The 21,784-nt window shown below is 54.5% G+C and overlaps 2 protein-coding genes across 3 annotated transcripts; one reads left to right on the top strand and one right to left on the bottom strand.

Annotated features, from left to right (window-relative positions):
* The first annotated feature begins 4,166 nt into the window (after positions 1–4,166).
* On the top strand, positions 4,167–7,973 carry SPRN (shadow of prion protein). 2 transcript variants are annotated; one of them, XM_049854729.1, is made up of 3 exons: positions 4,173–4,243; positions 4,742–4,812; positions 5,373–7,973. In XM_049854729.1, the coding sequence occupies exon 3, from the start codon at positions 5,389–5,391 to the stop codon at positions 5,833–5,835; it is 447 nt and encodes a 148-aa protein (XP_049710686.1). In that variant the 5' UTR covers positions 4,173–4,243; positions 4,742–4,812; positions 5,373–5,388; the 3' UTR covers positions 5,836–7,973. The 2 variants fall into 2 exon arrangements, with proteins under 2 accessions (XP_049710687.1, XP_049710686.1); XM_049854730.1 differs by lacking the exon at positions 4,742–4,812 and having other exon boundaries at positions 4,167–4,243.
* A 545-nt stretch (positions 7,974–8,518) lies between these two features.
* Positions 8,519–20,661, bottom strand: MTG1 (mitochondrial ribosome associated GTPase 1). The gene is made up of 11 exons (XM_049854717.1): positions 20,449–20,661; positions 18,633–18,697; positions 16,798–16,902; positions 15,366–15,446; positions 14,360–14,416; positions 14,066–14,156; positions 12,965–13,026; positions 12,379–12,475; positions 11,855–11,936; positions 9,722–9,834; positions 8,519–8,929 (listed from the first exon to the last, which is right to left on the bottom strand). Exons 1-11 carry the CDS (start codon positions 20,558–20,560, stop codon positions 8,796–8,798), a joined length of 999 nt encoding a protein of 332 aa, XP_049710674.1. The 5' UTR covers positions 20,561–20,661; the 3' UTR covers positions 8,519–8,795.
* Between the last annotated feature and the right edge of the window lie 1,123 nt (positions 20,662–21,784).

The following is a 21,784-nucleotide window of genomic DNA, read 5'->3' as shown; positions in this document are numbered from 1 at the left end:
GCTCAGGCACTGAGCCTCTGTGCCTGGGAACGCATATTTGGGCTGCAAATCTGCAGAATCTGACACTTCTTCAACACATATTTCTGTTGCTATTAGCACTTTTGCCAATACTACCTTAAACAAGTGGTCAAAGTAAGCAATTTTTTCTCGTTCATTTTTTTTAAAGGAATACATTTAAAGGTTCTCCATTAAGAATGTCTGCTAAGGATTTATGAAAAATAGCCTTTAACAAGTTAAAAAGTTCACTTTTGGTCTAGTTTTCTTAGCATTTTTATCCCAAATGAATGTTGACTGTAATCAAATGTTTTTTCTTTACTTTTTGAGAAAATCGTGAGTGTTCTCCGTTGTTCCATCACTGAGGTGACACTGACATGTTTTCCAAAGTAAAACCATCCCATACCTTAGCTGATCATGATGTACACTTTTTCTTTCTTTTTTTTTTGGGGGGGGGGGTAAAATATCTGTAACATAAAATCCATTTTAACCATTTTTAAGTGTACATTTCAGTGACATTAATTACATTCACATGTGCAACTATCACCACCATACATATCTAAAAATTTTCCATCACCCCAAACATAAACTTGGTACTCCTTAAGCAATAACTCCCCATCCTCCCCTTCCCCAAGCTCATGATAAACTGTTTAGTGCACTGTTGGACCTAGCTTGCTAATAATTTATTTAGAATTTTCACATCTTATATTTAAACATAAAATAACCTAACTTTTTTGTCTTGTACTTTCTTTATACATCTTACGATAAGAGTCTCATAAAATTCATTGGGGCTCCTCCCCTTTGCTTCTCTAATTTCACGTTATTATTTCTCTTCCTCTATGTTCTCTCTCCTTGGAATTGTTCGTCAGATGTTGGACTCCAAAGCTGATCCTCTAGCTCTCGTCTCTCGTATTTGCCGTTGTTTCACTGTTCTCCAGAGTTCTCCTTAACTTTCTACTTCAATCCTTCTGTTGGGTTTTTTATTTCTTGCAATTATGTGTTTTCATGTTTGAACGTTCTTTCTCAGAGTCTGTTTATTCCTTCTTCTCGGCTTCACTGACTGGAAGATATTCCTTTAGAATGAGTGGGCAGGGAACCAGCCACTGGGATGGGGTCCTTATAACTGCCAGTGACAGAGAGCACAAATCCAACAGGCTCAACAAAAAGGGGAGTCTAGCTCTCGTACAGAAATCCTGGTGGCATAGTGGTTAAGTGCTACGGCTGCTAACCAAAGGGATGGCAGTTCGAATCCACCAGGTGCTCCTTGGAAACCCTATGGGGCAGTTCTACTCTGTCCTATAGGGTCGCTGACTCAGAATTGAGTCAACGACACTGGGTTTGGTTTGGTTCGGTTTGGTTTAGCTCTCATAAACCAGAAGACTGGGGACGTTGTCTTCAGTGATCCTGATCCAGGGAATCAAACTGGGTCACCAGGACCTACCTCTTTGTCTCTCTCAGTCCTGTCCCATCTGGGCTGGCTCTATTCTTAGCTTCCATGGACAGCTGCAGGCTTGGTCTGGGCCAGGGATGGAAAGCAGACCCGCATGCCCAGGATGAACTGTATGGCTGGCTTGTCCCCTCACACAGCCAGAGAAGGAGTCAGTCTCAGGCAGACACCAGAGCCTTACAATAAGAGAGGGCTGACACCCGGGGGACAGACAGGGCATGCTTGGACAGAGCAAGGGCCAATGGATGTTGAGTGGTCAAAGCGGCCACCATCCACTGCGGGCCTCAACATGCAATGTGAGATGACCTGGTTCATTCCAATTTCTGAAGAGAACCCTCCTTTCCTTCCCTGGGGTGAGCAATTGCTGCTGGCTGTTCTATGTATGAGATCAGGAGGGGTAAACCCCTGGTAATCCCCCCCATCTCCACCCCAACATCCCACAGCCACCCTCATCCAGCTGCAAGCATATCCTGTGACCAGTCTGCTCTCCCTGATTCACAGCCCCCTCCCTCCTCCCCACCCCACTGAGTCCAGGGAGGTTCCTCTACTGTGCCTTGTCAGCCTATACTCCCTGTTATAAACTGTCCCCCCAAAATATGTATTGAAGTCCTGGCCCCCGTACCTGTGGATATGGCCCTGTTTAGAAATAGGGGTTTCTTTTGTTATGTTAATGAGGTCTTATCAGTGAGGGTGTGCCCCAGACCCATTCATTTCTGAGTGATAAAAAGAAGAGATTAGACACAGATAAACACAAATGTGGAAGAAAGACACTATGCGAGTACCTGGTGTCTACAACAAATGATGGTCAGCCACTACTAGAAGCTGAAATAGACAAGAAAGGACCTCCGCCTAGAGCCATGGCCTGAATTCAGACTTCAGCCTTCTGAACTGTGAGAAAATGAATTTCTTTTCTTTAAAGCCACCCACTCGTGATATTCTATTACAGCAGCATTAGGAAACTAAGACCTTCCTACCTTCCAGCTTCCAGAAACAGGCTCAAGTCTCTTGTCTCCTGATCCCTCCCATTCTGATTGTTAGGTCTGTGCCCTTTTAATTTCTTTGCAGTAATATTAGTCAGATTTCGGGAGGGAAGGGAGCTAAATGGAGTTGCTCAGTCTGTTACCTGGAGCCAGAAGGTCTGTTTGTCACTTTCGAATTACAGTTTCTTCCAACCCTTACTTGTCAAGGGTTCGAAAAACCCTGTTGTCCAGTCTCATCAAGAAAGGCTAAGGTACAAACATGGCTTTCTCACCAGTTCTTAAATGTACTTACAATTTAATAGGAAACTTGATTTTTATTTCCAGAATATTTTCTTCTGACTTACCCATAGTTCCTACCTTAAAGACAGAAACATGCGTATTTATTTGTTCATTCATTCATTTGTTCATCGAATGCTCCCTGTGCATCCCTGTGCAGCCGGCAGTGCTCAGCTCTTGGAGGTCAGATGTCACCAGTGGCCCCTGCACTCAAGCCACTCCAGAAAGCGTCTAAGCCCCCACATGTGAGAGCTTGCCAGAACAACATCAACGACTCCGTGGCCCAGCAGAGGCGTCTGGCCAGGACATGTGGAATCTGGTGCCATTGGCCCCAGTAGATTTGAAACGAGGACAGGGAGTAAGATAGTCTTTTCGGATCATGAGAATCTGATGAAAGCTAAGAAAAATTACAGACATGTTCAAACCACATGATGCACACAATTTGAGGAGGCTCCCGGCCCCTTCTAAAGCTGGGTTAAGAAGGCCAGGGTCCATAGCAGGGTAGTTGGGGTGAAGGCCTAATGCCCATGGGTGGAAGGGGAAAGAGGCCCCCAGAGGAGAGAGCCCAACTTGGAAGCCGGGACAGCACCATTTCAAGAAGTGGTCTGTAGAGTCTCCCCAGCAGGACAACATATTTTGGTGATCAAGGCATAGGCCACCATTTGAAGAAGCTGGCTGTGAGCAGCTGGCTGGAGGGCCACCATGTGGGGTCTGACCAGTGGACCCTGCAGGGAGCAGCAAAATCCTGCAATATCTGGTGAAGGATGGGAGGGGGGCTCCCACCTCCTGGCCTCTGGAGATCAAGCACAGACCTCAAGGTGGCCTGCTGGAGAGGGAGGGGGGACTCCAGTACTCAGGACACCCAAGAGGCCCTGGACAGTTCTCCTCTCCCCTCAGGACCTCAGAGTCCCCTTCCTAGAGCACTGAGCTGGAAGACTCTGTGGTCTCTGCGAATGGAATGGTTGACATCCATCTGGGTGGGGCAAGGGCATGGGAAAATGGAAGGCGGGAGAGAGGAAAATGGGGAAATGGGTGGGGCTGGGGTTTCATTAGAGAAATGAGAGGGGTGGGAATGGGAGATGGGTGATGGTGTGGAGTGGGTGAGAATGGGGTATTAACAGGGTGGGAAGGTAGAGAGGAGGGACAGGGTGAAGGATGGAGTCACAGTGGGAAGTAGGACAGGGGCGGGGTTGGGGGCGGGGGATGGGGCCAGACTCCGGGCAGACATGTGTGGAGGTGGGACATGGAATGGAGGAGGGGGAGGGATGAAGGTGAGGGATGGAGGGAACGGAACGAGGAAAGAGGACGCGGTGCTGGAGGGTGGGGTGCTGGAAGTGGCTGCGCCCTCCTCCAAGACTGTCTGCATCTCCTCCCTTCCAGTTGGTTTCCCGGGGGATGAGCCTCCGCGTCTGCCCGCCCCCAATCTTAGGGCGAGGCCTCGCGCAAGAACCTAGCGCAGCGGCTCGGGGCTCGGAAGCCCTTCCCTGTCGGCAGCGGCCACTGGAGCGGCCTCCCCGGCCGCCTGTTCTCACTGAGCCAGTGCCAGGTAAGGCCAGGGCAGTGGGATCCGGGCGGGCACCACGCGAGATCCGGGATAGAGGCACCAAGCAGGACCGGCGGATAGAGCGCCCAGACTGCCGTTCCCTGAGCTGCTCATCTGTCCGGGTCCCGGTCCCCGACCACACGAGGGCTGCTGGGCCCGGCGGACCGGGGTAGGGGAGGAGCGCGGGGGCCGGGGTGGGCGAGGGAAAAGAACCGTCCCTGGTTTCGGGCCTGGATGGGGGGCGTTCAGCGCCAGGGCGGTCCCGCGCGATGTCACCAGCCGCGCATCCTTCACGCCACCCACGAGGCCCAAACTCCGACTCTGGCCCCGTGCCCAGCGCGCCGCCGGGACCTGGGGCCCTCAAAGGAAGGGAGCAAGGGCGTCGAGGGTCGGAAGGAGCCGGGCAGAAACTCCCACTGGGGGCCTGAGACCTCGTCGTACAAACACGACCCCTCCCCCACCACCTGCCAACCGGAAGACCCTTGATTCCTCCGCCCCCAGTGCAGCCTCGGACCCGGCCCACCCGGAGGCCTGCGCCGGCCCTTTGTGTTCTGCAGGGTTCAGGGCCCAGGGTAAGGAACGCCCTCCCCAGGCCTGAGTCCCTTCCGCAGGGTGCGCACCTCACCCCATTCTGTAACACCGTCCCCCCTCCACGCAGAACAACCAATCCCCGGGTACTGAGCCCTCCCACCCCCACCCACCCCTTCCCACAGTTCCTGAATCAGATTCCCACCCCAACCCCCAGGCCCAGTGCCTGATCATCAGGTTAAAGCCCCTCCATCCCGTCTCACCCCTTATCTCCCTGCCTTCCAAGAGGCTGGGGCTCCACCTCCGTCCAAGTGTTGCCCTCCCTCCCTGATCCCTATAAGGGCTGGGGCTCACTCCTCTTCCCCCTCCCCCTTGCTGAATCGCTGCCCCAGGTGCGGGGCCTTTTGCCCTAGATACTGAACCTCCTCATCCCGGGGTATTGAGCCCCCTGTACCCAAGTGGAGTCCCCTTCCCTGGTCTTCCTAGGAGCTGAGAACCCTTCCTTCCCCTTCCCCAAGCACAGAGCCCTCTCATCCTCCAGGTACTGAGCCCCCGTCCTGTCCCCAAGCCCTGAGTCTCTGGTCTCCACCCCCTCCTCCCGCAGGTTCTGCCCCACGAAGATGAACTGGACAGCCGCGACATGCTGGGCTCTACTGTTGGCCGCAGCTTTCCTCTGTGACAGCGCTGCGGCCAAGGGCGGCCGTGGCGGGGCGCGGGGCAGTGCGCGGGGCGGGCTGCGGGGAGGCGCACGCGGGGCCCCGAGGGTGCGCGTGAGGCCCGCGCCCCGCTACAGCGCCGGGGGCTCCACACTGCGCGTCGCAGCAGCGGGGGCGGCTGCCGGGGCGGCTGCGGGCCTGGCGGCTGGCTCTGGCTGGCGGCGGGCCGCGAGGCCCGGGGAGCGCGGCACCAGGGACGACGAGGACTGGGCACCCGGCAGCAACGGGACCGGCCCAGGCGTCTACAGCTACCGCGCGTGGACTTCGTGCGCGGGGCCAGTTCGCGCCGGCCCGCGCCTCTGCCTGCTGCTGGGCGGTGTCCTCGGCGCCCTAAGGCTGCTGCATTCCTAGGCCCGGCTGGGCTCAGGGACCACCGGCTCCTAACCTGTGCCTAACTCGAAGGCCCGTTGGGCCCTCGCCGGAGGCTGCCAGGTGCTGAGCACCAGTCCCCTCGCTGTCCGTGGTCGTGGAGCCCAGAAGGGCTAAGTGGGCAGTTCCAGGCACTTTGGGGGAACCACAGCCCCTCCTGAGACATAGGCGGCTCGCCTAAGCCCCACCTCATCCTACCCTTCTCCCACCTACCAGCGATGGGCTCCAGGACTACTTCACCTGCCTCAGGGCCACGGGCCCCCCAGCCAGGAAGGTGCCTATTGTGGGCTCCCTACATAGCCCTCCCAGCAATGCCCACCATAGCTGTCTGAGTGGTTTCTAAAAGCACACCTGCTGCAGGACACCTTGCCACCTCACCTCCAACCAAGGGGTCAGCCTCACAGGGGCTCTCCCAGTCAGAACCCTTGTGAGGCCAGTGCCCACTGGCCTTGGGGAAGGGTCTCCTTTCCCTTTGAGCCGCTTCACCACCACAACTTGAAACAAAAGTCATTTAACTCGACTTGAGACCGTCTTCTTTGAACTTGAGGTTCACATTCCGGAATCGGAGTTCTTACCTGGACTCGGGACCACAGCTTCCAATCCCACAAAGGAGTCCATCCTGGGCACTGCCCTGCCGGAGTGGTCTGGGAGCACTGGCTAGCAGCCAGCAGCCTCCCCAGGCCAGGCAGAGGGCAGTGTGGGGGCACAGGTGCAAGGATAGCCTGGTCCTTGAGGAGGTCAGGAGCTCCAGTCAGACACATGTACCCCAGTGACCACAGCAGGTCCCAGCAATGGACAAGTACGGCGCCAGGGTGGGGAAGAGCCTCACTGCTCCTGCCCCAGGGCGCCAGCAGAAGACAGTAACAGGCAGGAGAAAGCAGAGCCGCCAGAGCTACCGCGGCCTATCTGGATGCCAGAGGACAGTCTGAGGACCCTCTAAGGAGACAGGTCCTTACAAGGGTTCACCCTTCGGTGCATAAATTAGCACTCTACTCTTTTGGTGCCAGGCAGCCCCAACTGCCCACCCCCTGCGAAGCTGACACCAGCCTGGTTCATCTACTGAGTGCCACCGGGATCTCAGCTGTTTTCCAAATCCCTTCTAGTCCTGCTATAGAAATGTCTCCAACTTTGATCATGGTTTATGTGAGGTAAAACGGCTTTTTGCAGCCTCAAGACCTCATCTCCTTCGGTGCTCTGGCCCTCCAAATCGGCCTGGCTGCCCCAGGACCGAGGCCTGTGCCTTTGACTCTCAAAGTCGGTGGACACCAACACCGAGACCAACATCCCCCAGCAGCTGCTGGAGTCCCCCACCTTTGCACTCCCACAGCTAACATGGTAGGGCTCATGGTTGGCAGAGGCTGGACCCAGCATCTCTCTCCAAAGACAGGGGCACAAAGCAGCCAGCCTCTGCCTGCTTGCACACTGCCAATATCCCCATGAGTCATATCCTACCCACTCTGCTCCCAACCAGCCAGGAATGGGTCTGCCCAGGAGAGTCTGACCATCTCTCCTTGGAGAACTAAGGGGCGACCCTGGGATGCAACAGCACCAAGGCCCATGGACCAGACCCACGCACACCAACCACAGCGCCCTGGGAGGGCCGCCCTGCACCCTTCCGGATGTGAGGTGGAAGAGGTGCTCTTGAATCCAGAGCCTGCTCAGCATTTGGCACAACCACGGATTTTTCATGCTCCCTACCCCCTAGGGTCAGGCTCCGGCAGAAGCAGACAGCATCCATCATGGGTGACCAGAGTTTCATGTGGGGCTGCATTACAGTGCATAGAGGTGCAGGGAAACCATGGGGACAGCCTAGATCTAGTGGGGTGCATGGAAGGAGTCCACCCCCAACAAGGAGTAAGGCCCACAGCACACCTGGTGCTCACAGGACCTCAGGGTGGACTAGGAGCCTCTCCTCAGTGTGTGCCCCACCCCCTACCCCCACTCCCCCTCTAGAAAGCAGGCTGGAGGCAGTGAGGATTCCCAGGACCATCAAAGTTGGGGGCAAAAGTGCATCGATGGCTCTCAGGCCCAACATAGCAATGTGCAGACACTCCACTGCTCCTCGGTCCACCAGCAGGTGCCCGAGACACCTGGACACCTGGGGGTCTCCTGCCCTCACTGGGTGACCCCTTGGGTGACGCTTCAGTGGCCAAACGTGGCCAGGAAGGGGTGTCCTACAAGGGGCATGAGAGGCAAGCTGGTCCTTGATTCTGCCATGGGTACTGGAACCACCTGTTTGTGTCTGTGTGCGCATTTAATAGTGCTGTGGAAATAAATCACTCAGCTGGGGATGTGACTCTTGAACTGTGGGACCCTCGGACTCTGGACTAAGCATCTGAGACAAGAGCCCTCAGTCACTGGCCTGTTCATGTCCCAGAGCTCGATGTGTACGAGGGGCTTTGTGGGTGGGCCCACGGCCCTGGGGGTGTCCTGTGTGTGGGTCAGCAGAGAGAACAGCCTTTTTAATCAGCTTTAATTTGTTCCAGACAACAAAGCCTTTAAGAGACACTGTGCCTGAGCCTCCACACTTGGCTTGGCCACTGTCCCCAAGGACCAGCCCCACCCCAGCTAGGCTCACAGCACAGCTCAGCGAGACCACTTCCCCCAAAGTCCACAAGGTCCCTGAGGTTCAGGCCCCACCCTGGCCACACTGTCCCCAAGGTCCCCAAGGACCAAGCCCCACCCCAGCCAGGCTCACAAGATGGCTCAGAGAGGTCACTGTCCCCCCTGGGGTCCCCGAAGTCCAGGCCCCCCAGCTGTCACTGTGACCGGGAGCAGGGTAAAGTTGGGCAGGGCAGACCATGTGTCCTTCACTGAGCAGGGGCCTCAGTGACACAATAATCAGCCCCCAGCAGAACCACCAGCCAGGAGGCCCCAGGCCACCACATGCCTCATATCTGAGCCAGACACGTGAGCCCAGGCCAGCAGGGCCACGCTGACCGTCAGGGGTCTGTGTCCATGCAGGGGGCCAGGACGTCTTGGTCCAGCATCACAGGGCCCAGCAGTCCACTGCGGAAGGCACGGAGGAAGTCGCTGGCTGCTGCGGAATAGTTGGGCTGCACGACATTCACATTCCCTGTGGGGTGGGGGGAGTGTCTGGTAAGAGGATGGGGCACAGAGGAACCCCGGGACTGGAGGGGAGAGGAGGGAGGAAACCTCAGGTTCAGAGGGGAGAAGATGGGGGAACGCCAGGCCTGGAAGGGAGAGGACAAGGGTATATACCAGGATGAGCGGGGAGAGGATGGAAAGGACCCTTGGATCAGAGGGGAGAGGATAGGCCATAGGGGGACCCCAGGACTGGGAGAGGATGGGGGGACCTTAGGACCAGAAGGGAAAGAATGGGAGGACCCTAGGACCAGAGGGAAGAGGACAGGGGGACTCCAGTAACAGAGGGGAGAGGACAGGGGACCCCAGGACCAGAAGGGAAAGGATGGGGGGAACCCCAGGACTGGAGGGGAGAGGATGGGGGACCCCAGGACCAGAGGGGAGAGGACAGGGGGACCCGGGCCCAGAGGAGAGAGAATGGGGGAACCGAGGACCAGAAGGGAGAGGACAGGGCACGGGGGGGTTACTCCAGCACCAGGTTCCTAACCTCCAGATCATCAGTGTCCAGGGTCCAGTTGAGGCAGGGCCAGACTCTGACCCTCTGAGGATCAGACAAAGAGCCTCCTTCCTCTTTGGGACCCAGCCCCTCTCCCAGGACAGCATGTGTTCATTTCAGTGTCCTCCCCCTTCTCCCTTCCCTCCTCTTCTCCCTCCCTCCCTTCTCCGGCCCCCCCTGGCTCACTGGGGGCACCCCAAGCCCCACCTCACCCAGGACCCCTCTGGGTGGGGGCATCTGGTCTCCCTGCCCCCACACCTCACTCACCAGTGCCTGTGAGCACCTTCACCTTCTGGGTCTTGCCCAGCTTCACAGCCACTCTCTTCAGCACACTCTCGACACTATCACAGGCACCACCCAGACTGTAGTGTGGCACATACCTGCACACAGACGCAGGTCAGAGCTGGGAGCCAACACTTAGGGGTAGTTCTGGACAGCCCGACCCAGTCACCTCCCCAGATTACAGCCAGCATCACATATGACCACAGTCACCTCCCACGGTTGGGGTCCCACAGCGAGGGTGGAGGTCCATGGTGTTGGGGTAGGTGGGGGCCCTGTGGTGAGGGTCTGGGCAGAAAGACCCAACAAGCAGGCTAAAACACAGCAGCAGTGCACTGTGTTTCTAACACTGAGAGATGGGGAGGAGAAAAGAACTCATTGACAGAAACATCTCCCCTGACCTCAGAAGCCATAAGTCCGAATAAGGACCTTAACACCCCTGCTGGGTGACCTGAAGCAAGTCACTGAGCTCCTTGACCCTGACTCCCTGTCACCCAGAAGGCTGAGTCCCTAGCATGCAGAAGGCTGAGATGGAGAGCTGCCTCAGGTTCACAGAGCCAGGAACTCGCCTTGAGGGAGTCGGACACGCACACTTGATGATGCAGCAAGGCCAGCCGAGCCCATGTGCAGCCAGTACTGTGAGCACTGGCACCAAGGGCTTCCACTCTCAGGCAGTGGCTGGACACTGGGGGGCATATGGTCCTAAATCGAGCGTCTGAGAAACGCCAAGGCTGGGATCTGATGACCCCATCGTCCATGGGCACTTCTGAGGCACACTACTGTCCCAGGAAAGAGGACAAACACCCATAACAGACACCCCAGTGCCTGCCAACTGCTGAATTTTCCAGAAACTGCAGAATATTGGAAGTCCAGGCAAACTGACTTCAGTAAAAATAAAGCAAAAATTTCCATTTGCAATTTCACTTGATGATAAATGGAATAACAGGACCAGATATCCTCCCACACCCAAAATGACCAAAAAAGAAAAAGTACACAAAACAATGGTTTTCGAGACACTGGACATCAGGCAGTGAATGAAGAGGTCCTGAGACTCAGAGAGCAAATGAGGCGAGTCTACGGCTGCCCAGCTCACTGCCAGTGTCCAGGCCGTGGGGCAGGGAGGGCAGCGTGCAGACCTACTGCTCAAAAGATACTACTAAGGTACGAAAAGAAAAGCTATTTACAAACCATATCTCTGAATAACGACTTGCACCCAGGATACGTAAAGAACTTACGCAACTCCATAATGAGAAACAACTCAAAAAACAAAAAGCAGACCAAAGATTTGAACAGACATTTCCCCGAAGATAAACGGATGGTAAATAATCATATGAAAAGATGCTCAACATCATTAGCTATTAAGAAAATGCAAATTACAACCATATGCAACACAACTACACACCTACCAGACTAGGTAAAATTCAAAGACTGACCACGCCAAGTGCTGGCAAGGATGTGGAGAAACTGGAGCTCTCCTTCTCTGCCAGTGGGAACGTAAAGTGGTATAACCGTTGTGGAAAATGTTTTGTCAGTTTCTTAAAAAGTTAAACACAGGCCTGCCCCACGACCAGCCACTTCACTCTTAGATATTTACCTAAGAGAAATGAAAGCACGTGTCCATGTAAGACCTCTACGTGAATGCTCACTGCAGCTTTATTCCTAAGACCCAAATAGCCAACAAAAGGAGAATGGATAAATGAACTGTGGTAGATTCATGCTATGGAATACGATCAGCAGTAAAAAGGAATGAACTATCGATACACACGACAGCATGGCGGAATCTCAGAACAACTGGACTGAGTAAAAGAAGTCAGACAAAAGACAAGGAAAAGACCAGGAAATGCAAACTCACCTACAGTGACAGAAAGCAGGTAAGTGAGCAGGGAAGAGGATGGGGAGGGAGGATTACAAGGGAACATTTGGGATGATGGAAATGTCCATCTTCTTGAGACAATGGTGTCATGGAAGCAAACATGTCAGAACTTACCAAATGTACACTTTAACTATGTGCAGATTATCGTCAGTCATACCTTAAATGCCTTTAATAATGCTTTTTAGTTACATTTAACCAAGATGAGAGAAGGGAGGAGTCCTGCCTGCCCTACACACGCTGCCACTTACCCAAAGAGCTGCTGCCTGTTGAGGGTGTACAGGAGGTAGTCGGCAATGGTCTCCTCACCCACCAAGTGGTCCAACACCGTTCCTGGGAAGCCCACCAGCAGAGGGTGAGCCACGGAGCAGCCCAGTTCTGCACGCTCTCTGTGCTCCAGTGCACCCCCTCAGCCCAGCCCTGACACAGCCGACAGAGGACCACAAGAGGTAAGGAACTTTCCCAGGAGAGTGACAGCCCCAATGCCTGTCCTCCAGCTCTGGGCCACGTCACCCGGCCTTGTTCCTCATCTATAAAATGAAGACGCCGAAGGCCCCCCTCTCACGGGGCGGTATGAGGACTAGTGGGATGGGAATGGTACCTGGTGCACACTGGCTGGCAGCTATTGCTGGACCTGCAGCTTGAGAAACCCTCAAACCACAGCCATGAGGGCCACCTGGCAGCAGCCAGGGCAAAGGCAGCAATGACTCCACCCAGTCTAGGGGTCCCATGCCAAAGTCAGCAGGTGGCGCCCTGAAAAGGGGTAGCAGCTCACCACACAGAGCCAGCTTCAGGCCCATCTCCACACTCTCAATCCGAGGGGCCAGCACCCCAGGAGTGTCCAGCAGGAACACGAGGGGCCGCTCACACACCTGTGCAGGAAGGGGGACATCAGGCCAGGGGCAGCTGCCCACCCCCCCCCCCCCGCCCTGCCCTCTTCAGTGAGCCTCAGGGTGGCATGCCAGGAATACTGCTGAGTTTCTCCGGCTTGGAGAAGGCACCCAAGACACCGCATGTGCCACTGTCACCAAGCTCAGAAGTCCCCAAAGGGTTGAATTCTTGACCAACGAGAAAAACTAGGGCATCGGCTCCCAAATAGCTCTCATTTCACTTCCTCCCAGAGACGGCACAGGAGGAGGAGCTAATGCCTCAGAGGCTACGGGAGCAGGCTGGCCACTCTGCCCTGACGCTGTGCAGCCTCCCTGAGCCTCAATGTCCCTGAGCCTCGGTGATCCTGCTGTAAGAGGTGTGGGGAGTACCTGGCTGGGAGGTATGGACAGGGCAGGGAGATGGGTCACCTAACGAGCCTTAGAAAACACCCATCGTGGGTCCACATGCTCCAGCCCCACTGAGGGCTGTACCTGAATTCTGGACATCACAGTTCTGGTGACCCCAGGCTGGCCGCCCACCCTGGTGGCTTTTCCTGCAGGACACAAAGGGACGTCAGGTATGACCACAGAATCCGTAACAAAGCACATACATGGGACCGAGAGTGTCTACCAAGACAGACAGGCACACCAAAGGTCCACTGAGCACACCCATCTGGACCCGTCAAGGCCCACCCCAAAGTAGTTCACGCAGGCGGTGCTGGGGGGACCAGTTATGTGGGGGCTCCACACACCAGAACAGAGAAAGGTCAAGTCAGGCTGTTCCCTCCACATGGTCACCTCCCCAAGCAGGGTCAGGGCCTGGGCAGAGCCTGCACCTGTGAGCCTACAACCCATGCACACACCATGCAGTCCTGGCCACAGGGCAGGGCTCCCAGTGGTGTTCTCTGGGCAGAAGACCAGGCCTGCCTCCACTCGGAAGCCAGCTCAGGGTGCCCAGAGGAACTGCTCCACACCTTGTGCGGTCAGCTCCAGGGCTGAGGCAAAGTGAGTGACCTCATGACTCTGTTCTGAACCAAGATCAGACAGTAACTGTGAGCCAAAGAGACACTCCCTGTGGGGCTTACAACTGGCTGCAAAGATGATGGAAGTCTCAGAGAACATTCTGGCACCTGAAGCAGGACAGACAGACACACAGCTCCCAAGGCCACTGCTGGGAGGGGAAGCTATGTTGTTTTTGACACATTCAGACGTGCTTCTTAAAAGTCAGCCTTGCTGCCTAACAATCAAACCCCATCTATGTCATAATGCTGTGAATTACCTGAATCAAAGGAATTTAAATAAATGAGAAAACAAAATCATCAAAGTTTAGAAAAGTCACATTCCTACCACAGATCTTAAAAGAGAAAACAAGAACAAACCTACAACAGTGGTGCTGTCTTACCACGTAGCCCTGTATCAGGCTGACAAGCAGAAAGAGACACTGGGACAATCCCCAACACCCTTTGGGATATGCAAGTTTTGTCCTAAAACAGTCACCGAGGACCGGCCACGTTTGTAAGGTCCCGTGCTCCTTGACACCCCTCGTGCCACGGGGAAGTGGAGGCGTCGCAGCTGGAGCTTGACCCGCAGTACCTTTCCTGAGGTGCAGCCTCCTGATGGAGTTGATGAGGGAGGACTTGCCCACATTGGGGATCCCGATCACCATCACGCAGTACTCCAGGTTCTGTGGGGGCAGGAGTATGGGGTCACAGTCCCATACCCAGACCCCCAGCCTGGCCGTGTAAGGGAGCCCACCGCTGGCCCTCCCAGAAGCCTCGCCAATCTCAGTGGGGACAAACCCGGCCCTTCCTGCTGGGGTCCTCAGTCAGCAGGAGGGACAGGTGATCAATAATATTCTCATTTCCCAGTCTGCACCCCCAAACCTACCTCTCCTCGGTGATAGCGGTAGCTGTTCCCAATCAATTCTGTGACTGTCGGGATGATCTGCAAGCAAACAGACCACACTCACAACAGAGTACACACAAAACAGACCACGCACAGAGCACATAAGCACATAGACCACACACACACAGAGCAACATGCACACAAAGACCACACACAGAGATCACACACACAACAGGGCACACACACAAGACTACAGAGTGCATGCCACACAGAGCACATACACACAACAGACCACACAGAGAACACAGAGTACATGCATACACAGAGCACACATAGTACACATGCACACACAGAGCACACACACAACGGACCACACAGACCACACACACAGAACACATACAGAGCACACACACACCAGACCACACACACAGCACACAGAGTACAGTGCACACAGACCACATGCACACACACCAAGCGTTCTCAAAGGTCTGACGTTGCAGTACGCACCCACCCTTCTCCTGCCACCTCAGAATAAGCTCCCCTTTCCATTTATCAGCCAGCGATCTCACACTCCCCATAACAAGACTTGGTTTCCTTCTGCAGGCAGTGTGTCCCAGCACCAGTACTGGGACACCTGTGCTCTGCCCGTTGTCACACTGATGCTGTCGTTGGTGGGGTCACCATGCTAGCTCCCCCACCACGACAAGCAGGGCAGTCTTCCCAGGGGTGGTTCCAATGATGGCTGCGACTGCTGCTACCTTCTAATGAAGATGCACGCCAACCAGTGAGGTTTTGCACATGTAACTGGGAAAAGTAAGCTTTATCCTCGCGACCTGGGGCACGTCTCCAGTGCCTGACTTCATGCCCCTCCACATGCATCAGAGTGCTCAGTGGTCCTGCTTGCACCCCAGCAGACACGATCCCTGAGGCCGAGGCACCTCCTGGCTGCCTCCTCACAAAGCTCATGCTCACTGATGTCACCTTGCAATGTGACACAATGTCACAATGAGGCAGGGGCAGCCCCCTGCATAGAACAGAAAAGGCCCACCTGCTTGACATTCTCATCCTTCACACAGCTGGTAAAAATGACATTTTTCATGCCTTCTCCTTCTAGGTGCTGCAGAATTTTCTGAAAGAGACAAAATGTTTCCATTTTAAATATGAAAGAAAATCATGGAGACCATGTGGCCTCGGGGCTGTCCAGCCAGTGACACACTATACCATGTGGAAAGGTCCCCCTAGCCTGCTCACTCACTGTCCACACAAATTTAAGGACAATCGCTGACAAGACTCAAAAGTCTCAACTAATATAAATGATTGAAAGCACTTGTGATGATAAACGCCTAAAGATGCATAGGAGTGAAAACGGGGTCATTTTGTCCTCAGAGGAGCAGAGGGTTACAGCATCATGTCTGCAGACACACGCGGTGGGGCGTCACCATGCAGTGCCGTCTGCTCAGATCCCAAGGAACAAAGGACTCTCATGGCTTAGTGTCTCCTGGTTCCCTGGAAACCTCGTTGTAGAAGAAAGTCCTGTGTCACTGTGGTTGGGTTTGGGTAACTGAAGTACCACAACGAACTAAGTAACGTGACACATGTTACTGTTGCTGCTACAAAAAGAAAGATTCTGCACTAGTAACAAGTTGTAAAAAAAAAAAAAAAAACAAACACCAGCTTGAATTCAAAGGTCCTGATACCCACTCTCTGCTAAGGACTTGACAACACAACAAGAAAGGCAGAGACAAACACTTCAAAATTAACGTTTCCAAAGTCTCTGAGCTTCTTTTACCCCCTGGACATGTGGGAAATGTCCTGCACTGGCTCACTATACCCTGACTCTGCCACTAGAGAGCACCCTGGAACGGGGAAATTCGTCAGCTACGTTGAGCCTCATCTATCACTTTACTTTGTAAGACGACCTCCATGGCCCCTTTCAGCTCACACACCCCGTGGTGTGTAAAGGGCAGCCAGCAGTGGGCCTGGGTCTGCCCAGATGGTCCATAAGGCTGTTGAGCTGGTGAGTGTGGATACTGGGGTCTCTAGGCCAGTCTGCCCAGTACCGCAACTGCTTGCCACCACATGCAGCTATTGGAATTTACTTAAACTAATTAAGATCAAAATAAATGTGAAAGTCAGCCTCTCAGCCACAGCAGCCACAGTGGTACTCACAGCCCCCATGGCCAGGGTGGACAGAGTGGCTCCCCATCAGGGAGCTCACCAGCTGCACAGGGTGTCTGTCCCAGGCCTGGCAGCACAGCCTTCCCACTGCAGCAAAAGTCACCTTACATGGGGACAGGTGCATCCAACCACCCGATCATGAACGTCATGGGAGGCACGCTACTGTGAGATATCGCACTGAAACGCTCCTGCCAGGTAAGAGCTACTTGCCAACGCTTTGTTTGGGCAAATCTATACTGACATTGTATGCGATACAGGTGGTCCCAGGAGAATGTTGATGTGTCTGAGAGAAAGGCCCTCACCTTCTGCTCCCTGAGGTCTGCCAAGTCCATTTTATTGAGGACAAGCAGGTGTGGCTTGAGGCCAAGGGTTTCCTGAAACAGAGGATTGCGGCCAGAAAGTGGGATGTTGCAAAATTAAGGCAAAATTCCTTTGAAACTTCACCAGCCAATCACTTGCCTTGGCCTGTCTCACTGTGCAGCCTGGCACCACCTCAGAAAACAGACCTCTGACCGGGGTCTAGACCAGGCCACTAGCCGGCCAAACCTGCGCCAGTAGAGGCATCCTGGTGCAGGGAAGGGCGTGACTTCTCCTTTCTGCCTAGTAACAGAAGCTGCACAGCTTATAGGTCCTAAAGCACACGGGCAGGGCAGCAGGCCCTCACACAGCTGCTGAAACAGTAATGATAGTGGAAATAACAGATACAAAACCAAGCTATGACAAGTTCTGTAACTAGATCACTGGTTAGCTGCCAAGTGCAGAAGCTCAAGATGAGCGTGCAGACCACTCAGAAGAAGTTGCCCCCACAAAGTCTGACTGGGGCATCTCGCACCACCACGGACCACTGGGCCTCCAGGGCAAAGAGCAGCAAGCATATCCGCTCCCTCATGGGGCCTCCTGAACCATATCTTACCACACCTCAGGCCCCTCTTTCCCTCACCCAGACCCTCAGGACTCACTTGGGGGGGTTCCACCTTGTGTGACAACCCCAGGCTGGAAGGAACCTTGGCCCCTTCCTGCTGCCTCCTGCTCTCTCCTCTCCTGGCTAGCTTTAGGACCCCAGCCTCTGGCACACCCCTCTCGGCACCCCGTAAGATGCAGCAACCCACACCACACAGCAAAGGGACTTTGCAAAAATGTACACTTCCCCTCAAGGTCAACCAGTCTTGAGCTAACTCAGCACCAAAGCCCCCAACTCCCTCTCCTTGGACATAAGAGAGGCCACGATCCATCCTTAGGGCTTCTCAGCAGGGCTGGGTGAGAAGGCAGAACATCAAGAGAAGAGGGAGGAGAAATGCCCTCTCATCACAATATATTAATAACTGTTTTGTTATTTTTTAATAATCATATATAAAATTGCCAGTAAACACCAGGATAAGACATGATGAAATGCTATAGTTACAGTGAAGAAACTCAGTGCATTTATTACAAGAGTTCCAACAAGCTTCAGAAACGGTGAAAACGGTTCCCAAATCTCTAGAAACATGTCAGCACTGTCTGAAGGTTTAGAGCTGCTCTTTTATCTTTCCCAAGCCCCTCTGGGACTAACCCAGCAGGCTGGTTACATTTAACTGACATTATCATCATCACACAAGGGGAACCTAAATGTAGTGCTAATATAAAAACAAAGTCTCAAAGGTACGCTCACTAATGAAACAACAGCTTCACCATGTTGATTCATCCCTCAAGCACAGGAGAAAGGCTCGGTCGACAGGAGCACTTCAGTTGAAGTTTCATGTCCTGCCTGGAGAACCCCATGGCTGGAGCTGATTCAAAGGCTTGACGTGCTGTGCAGGAGGCCTGGGACAGAGGACGATACTTGTCCATCAAAGGGGAGCATCAAAAAACACAATGCCCAGACCCCACGCCAGAAATTCGGATTTAATTGGTCTGGAATGGGGCTGAGGCACAAGTCTTTTTAAAAGTTTCCTGACTAATTCTATGTACAACTCAGGGTGGGACCCACTGCTTTCAAAGCCAATAACTAACACAGGTGAGGCTGCGGGCCCCTGTGGGCTCTCGCTGAACTAGGGCAGGGTCCAGACAGGGAGGTGGGTAGAGACAACGGCCAAGGTTTCCGCAGCCTTCCTCAAAAACTCCACTCCGTGGCTCAGGCAGCACAGCTACAAAAGGATATCCGGGCATCATGGACCTCAATGATACAGTCTACCAGCTTGAGGCTGCTCTGCATCTTCTTCAGCCCTGGAAAACAGAAGAAAGACACGTGTCTCACTTACGCCTCCAGCACCGAACACATCTCCTAACCAGGAACACACACGGAATAGTCATAACACTTGCCCCCGCCATGTACACAGCAATACCACCCTCAGCCTGTTGCTCAAGCAGCCAAGCCCTGTCATTTCCGTACCTCCTAAAACATCTCACGTCATCCCACTTCTTCCACTCCCACTGCTGCCACCGAGAGGGCCTTCTGTACACCACCAGTGCACACCAGCGGTTGGCACAAAGCCCAAGATGGTGGGCATGTGGTGGATGTCTGTTGGATGAATCAGAGCTTACTAAAGGGATGAGGGGATACTGGAGGGACAGAAGAGTGGCAGATGGTAACACTAAGGACTGCAATAGTCCTACATGTCTTCTTGGGGTCAGACTTAGACAAAAAAAAATAAGAAACTCCCAGGGATGTTTACACAGGAGAACAGCATTACTCAATACTAACGGTACTGCAGTGATAATAGTTAGAAACTTTGCAATGTGAGAAGTGCTTTCGTGTCCACCATTTCATTTAATCCTAAAAATAACATTTAGTGAATTATATAGGGTGGCACAGAACTCTGGTGGCACAGTGGTTAACAGCTCGGCTGCTAATCAAAAGGTCAAGCAGTTGGAATCCACCAGCTGCTTCTTGGAAGCCCTAGGGGACAGTTCTACTCTGTCCTATAGGGTGGCTATGAGTGGGAATCGACTTCAGCGGAACGGGTTTACCGGGTGGTATGAACGGTCAAGTGCTTGGTTACGAGCAGAAAGGTTGGCAGGCAGCATTAACCAACCCAGAGGTGCCTCAGGCCTGGCGACCTGCTTCCTAAAGGTCAGCCTTGAAAATCCTGTGAGGCAGGTCTAACAACTTTTTAAAAACAGATGTGGAAACAGCCACTTGGCGGCTTGTACAAGGTAGTAGTATCAGTGCGGGGCAGAGGGAACCTAGGCTCACATCAGAGAGCTCGGAATGACCTTCACGGGTTAAAGAGGGCTGTGCCCCGGGCCGCGAGATGATGCTCTGCTGCAGTGAGGGCGCCCCTTTATCCAACTGCTCCCCCCTGCAGCGAGGGCGCCCCTTTATCCAACTGCTCCCCCCTGCAGCGAGGGCGCCCCTTTATCCAACTGCTCCCCCCTGCAGCGAGGGCGCCCCTTTATCCAACTGCTCCCCCCTGCAGCGAGGGCGCCCCTTTATCCAACTGCTCCCCCCTGCAGCGAGGGCGCCCCTTTATCCAACTGCTCCCCCCTGCAGCGAGGGCGCCCCTTTATCCAACTGCTCCCCCCTGCAGCGAGGGCGCCCCTTTATCCAACTGCTCCCCCCTGCAGCGAGGGCGCCCCTTTATCCAACTGCTCCCCCCTGCAGCGAGGGCGCCCCTTTATCCAACTGCCCCCCCTGCAGCGAGGGCGCCCCTTTATCCAACTGCTCCCCCCTGCAGCGAGGGCGCCCCTTTATCCAACTGCTCCCCCCTGCAGCGAGGGCGCCCCTTTATCCAACTGCTCCCCCCTGCAGCGAGGGCACCCCTTTATCCAACTGCTCCCCTGCGGTTGTAGCGCCCCAGCCGACCCCCGAGCCGAGAAGGGGCGCCGTCCCCGGCCCGCGGGAGCCCTGGCAGCCCGGGGAGGAGCAGCACCGGTCGCCACGGGGACTCCCAGCCTGATCACGCAGGCGACCCTGAGGAACTAGCTCCGGGCGCCGGGGTATGGCCGGGACCCTGCCGCCTCCGCCCGCGCCTCACCCTTGGCCATGTGGCCCGGGAACCAGCGAGCCACGTCGCGGCCGCCCAGGGGGAAGTTCTCCCGCCAGGAGGCCCCGGCCGCGTTCCAGAGCGCGCGCGGAAACAGCCTCATGGCGCCGCCGTCCCGGAAACGCCTGCACACCGCGGCGGGACGCTCCCACGGCGTACCTCCTCCGCCCGACCCGAGACAGACCACTGGGGTTCCGGCGCTCGAAGGGGCCGGACGGCGGCCCGCGCGTGCGCACAAGAACCCAGGGTGGGCGGTCCCGGGAGCAGAGCACCGGGCCGGGGGGCGGGGCTGTGCGCGGGACGCGGACCCCAGACACCGCGCGTCAGGCTGGGGGCGCGGGAGTTCTCAGGTGCTCTCGGTTGTTTAAATAAGTAATCGATTTACTAAAATTCATTAAGTTAAAAAATCCTCGTTCTTTCTTAAGCTTGTCCTGAGCATATGTTCAACATTTGCAGTCAGCCGTTCGTTTGGTCCCTTTTACAAACTTGGTTAAAGGCTTTAAAGGATTTTAAATTTCCTTTAAAAATGTTAGATCTTCGTGTTCCTTTTCCATGGCTTGGGTGTAACAAATAAGCCCTTTCCAAAAAATACTTGCTGGGTCGACCATCAACAAGACGGATTGACACAGTGGTTGCAACGATGGGCTGAAGCATAACAATGACTGTGAGGATGGCGCAGGGCCCGGCAGTGCTTGGTTCTGTTGTAAATGGGGTCGCCATGAGTCGGAACCGACTCCACAGCACCTAACAACAAATACTTGATGCAATCCTGGTAAACTGAACTCGTTAATACAGCGAATCTGAAATTCTCTGGACCATTCCAATATTAGGACTCTGACTTACATCATATGTTGGGTTACAGACCAGTACTCTAATGATCCGAATTTTTGAAGCTAGCTTCTAATACTCAGATTCTTTCTCGGCGTAAATTCATCGCCCCTGTGGTTTTGGTGTCTCCAAAGCTCCTAACGCTTGCTCCTGAGGTTAACCTGTGTTCCCACCTTGGGGACAGCAGCCCTCCCAGGTGCTTCCAGGCTAGCAGGTGGGGAGGGGTACCTAAGCACCTCAGATACCAACCACCCCCAGTTCCCCTCCCACCAAGAGGGCTGGCCTGGGTCCTACAGCCTTCCTGTCTGCACACAGAAATGCCTCCCAGAGGCGTGTGGACTGATAGAATCCTCAACATAACCACCATTTCCAGTCCACAATGAAGATCTTTGAACAATGGATGCTGTGTTCTCTCACAGTCTAAGGCCAGTAAATGAAAACCAAACCCTGCAGAATTTTGGATTTCTGTCACATGCAAAACCACTTTACTGACCCACCG

This window comes from Elephas maximus, chromosome 16 (assembly GCF_024166365.1).
Source record: "Elephas maximus indicus isolate mEleMax1 chromosome 16, mEleMax1 primary haplotype, whole genome shotgun sequence".
NCBI classification, from domain to species: Eukaryota; Metazoa; Chordata; class Mammalia; order Proboscidea; family Elephantidae; genus Elephas; species Elephas maximus.
The sequence above is the reverse complement of the archived record's forward strand: the minus strand, read 5'-3'. Positions and strand labels throughout refer to the sequence as shown.

What these genes read in the sequence shown, in the direction of transcription:
- SPRN (XM_049854730.1), top strand. Translation starts at nt 5,389, where the DNA reads ATGAACTGGACAGCCGCGACATGCTGGGCTCTACTGTTGGCCGCAGCT.
- MTG1 (XM_049854717.1), bottom strand. Translation starts at nt 20,560, where the DNA reads ATGAGGCTGTTTCCGCGCGCGCTCTGGAACGCGGCCGGGGCCTCCTGG. An exon ending in AGGATGAGAATGTCAAGCAG is followed by an intron (nt 14,417 to 15,365) that starts GTGGGCCTTTTC and finishes GTTTGCTTGCAG; the next exon opens with ATCATCCCGACAGTCACAGA. An exon ending in GAAGGTGCTCACAGGCACTG is followed by an intron (nt 8,930 to 9,721) that starts GTGAGTGAGGTG and finishes CCCACCCCACAG; the next exon opens with GGAATGTGAATGTCGTGCAG.